The 1,754-nt window shown below is 58.8% G+C and overlaps 1 protein-coding gene across 1 annotated transcript; it reads left to right on the forward strand.

Moving 5' to 3' along the window:
- Positions 1-33: 33 nt before the first annotated feature.
- GUITHDRAFT_100272 (hypothetical protein) lies at positions 34-1,029 on the forward strand (the record flags this gene model as incomplete). The annotated part of the gene is made up of 4 exons (XM_005840944.1): positions 34-183; positions 401-448; positions 503-530; positions 584-1,029. The coding sequence occupies 4 exons, from the start codon at positions 34-36 to the stop codon at positions 1,027-1,029; spliced, it is 672 nt and encodes a 223-aa protein (XP_005841001.1).
- Between the last annotated feature and the right edge of the window lie 725 nt (positions 1,030-1,754).

The following is a 1,754-nucleotide window of genomic DNA, read 5'->3' on the forward strand; positions in this document are numbered from 1 at the left end:
ATTATAAGTCACGATCCATGCACTGTAAGTCGTATGATCATGACGTTGGTCCACCCTTACATTGGTAGCTCTGCCGACCTGACCAAGTGGGGGGAGGTCAACCTCGACGCCCTCCATGTTGCAGCGTCTGAGAAGATTCGCAAACATCGCGCTGCATATGCCATGACTACTCCTCCTCGAGCGGTACCGTGTTCCTGTGTCCAGCCTCCCTCCGGACCCCCGGGCAACGCCGGCTCCTTGTCGGCGGCTGCCCTTTCTCCGTCCGCGGCCGCCCGCTTTGTGGCGGCAGGGAACGTCTCGACTGACAGTGGTCAGTCGGCTGCCTCCGGGTATCGCGTCTAAGGGATTTTATTCCTCCTGCATGCTCCTGCTGCTTGTTGCTTGATTGCTTGACCCTTAGGCTGCTTGTCTGCGCGGCTTCGCGCTTGGGCTGGCGCTGCCGCGTCTGGTTGCCAGCAGTGCTGGTTCTTTTCGGGCTTGTGTTTTGTGTGTGATTGTGCAGCTTCTCGCTGTGGACTGTGTGCCTGCCGGTTCAGCTTGTTCCTGCTTTGTTTTGCTTGAGGCACTTTTTACCTTCTGCCAGTAAATCCATTACCTCCTCGAGCGTTCATCCCTCTTGCCATCTCGACGGACGGTACCCTGCATCCTGACACCCTCCGCTTCATCTGGTATCTGGTGGACATCATTGCTCAGCGCTCGATGCCTCTTGAGGATGCGGCGTTTGGTCGGCACTTCGTGCCTGATGATGGACCTGCTGCTGAGGTCTTGGCTCGCAAGCGCGCCGCCACCTATCAGCGCCTCACTATGCAGCTGACGCTGGAGGCGCTCTTGTCTGGTGCGAGGCGCATGACGCCCTTGCGGGCGCAAGCACTTCTCGAGCCAGAGGACAGCTCCTCCTCGGACTTTGTCGAGTCGCCCGAGGAGGAGTCTTCGAGTCGCCGGAGGTCTCCGACTCCGATGGGGGAAACACTTCGAGTGGCGCCGACGACCGGCGCGGACTCCGCTAGCGAGGCGTCTCCGTCCCTGTGACTGTGACGTCGGGTGCCTCCGGAGAGCTCGACACCACTGGGGTGCTTGCTGCTGGACCGAGCTCGCCTGCTTCCTCCCCGGCATCGGTCGGGTCACGCCGGTCCTTGAGCATTGCTGCGGCGTCGCCGCCGTCACGGGTACCGCTGACTCGGAGGCTAGCGAGGAGGACTACCTCGAGCGGTACCGTGTTCCTGTGTCCAGCCTCCCTCCGTCCGCTGCCCCAGGCGGACCCCCGGGCAACGCCGGCTCCTTGTCGGCGGCGGTCAATGGATTTACTGGCAGAAGGTAAAAAGTGCCTCAAGCAAAACAAAGCAGGAACAAGCTAAACCTCCAGGCACACAGCACACAGCGAGAAGCTGCACAATCACACACAAAACACAAGCCCGAAAAGAACCAGCACTGCTGGCACCCAGACGCGGCATCGCGGCTGCCCTTTCTCCGTCCGCGGCCGCCCGCTTTGTGGCCATAGGATTTACTGGCAGAAGGTAAAAAGGGGATTTTATTCCTCCTGCATGCTCCTGCTGCTTGTTGCTTGATTGCCTGACCCTTAGGCTGCTTGTCTGCGCGGCTTTGCGCTTGGGCTGGCGGTGCCGCTTCTGGGTGCCAGCAATGCTGGTTCTGTTAGGATTTGGGTTTTTGTTTTGGTTGTGGCGTTCTCGGTGTTCGCTTTCACCCTAGTCTTTTTTTTTTGTTTTTTTTTTCTTTTTTTTTCTTTTTTGTTTCAC

Source organism: Guillardia theta (genome assembly GCF_000315625.1).
Source record: "Guillardia theta CCMP2712 unplaced genomic scaffold GUITHscaffold_4, whole genome shotgun sequence".
Lineage (NCBI taxonomy): Eukaryota > Cryptophyceae > Pyrenomonadales > Geminigeraceae > Guillardia > Guillardia theta.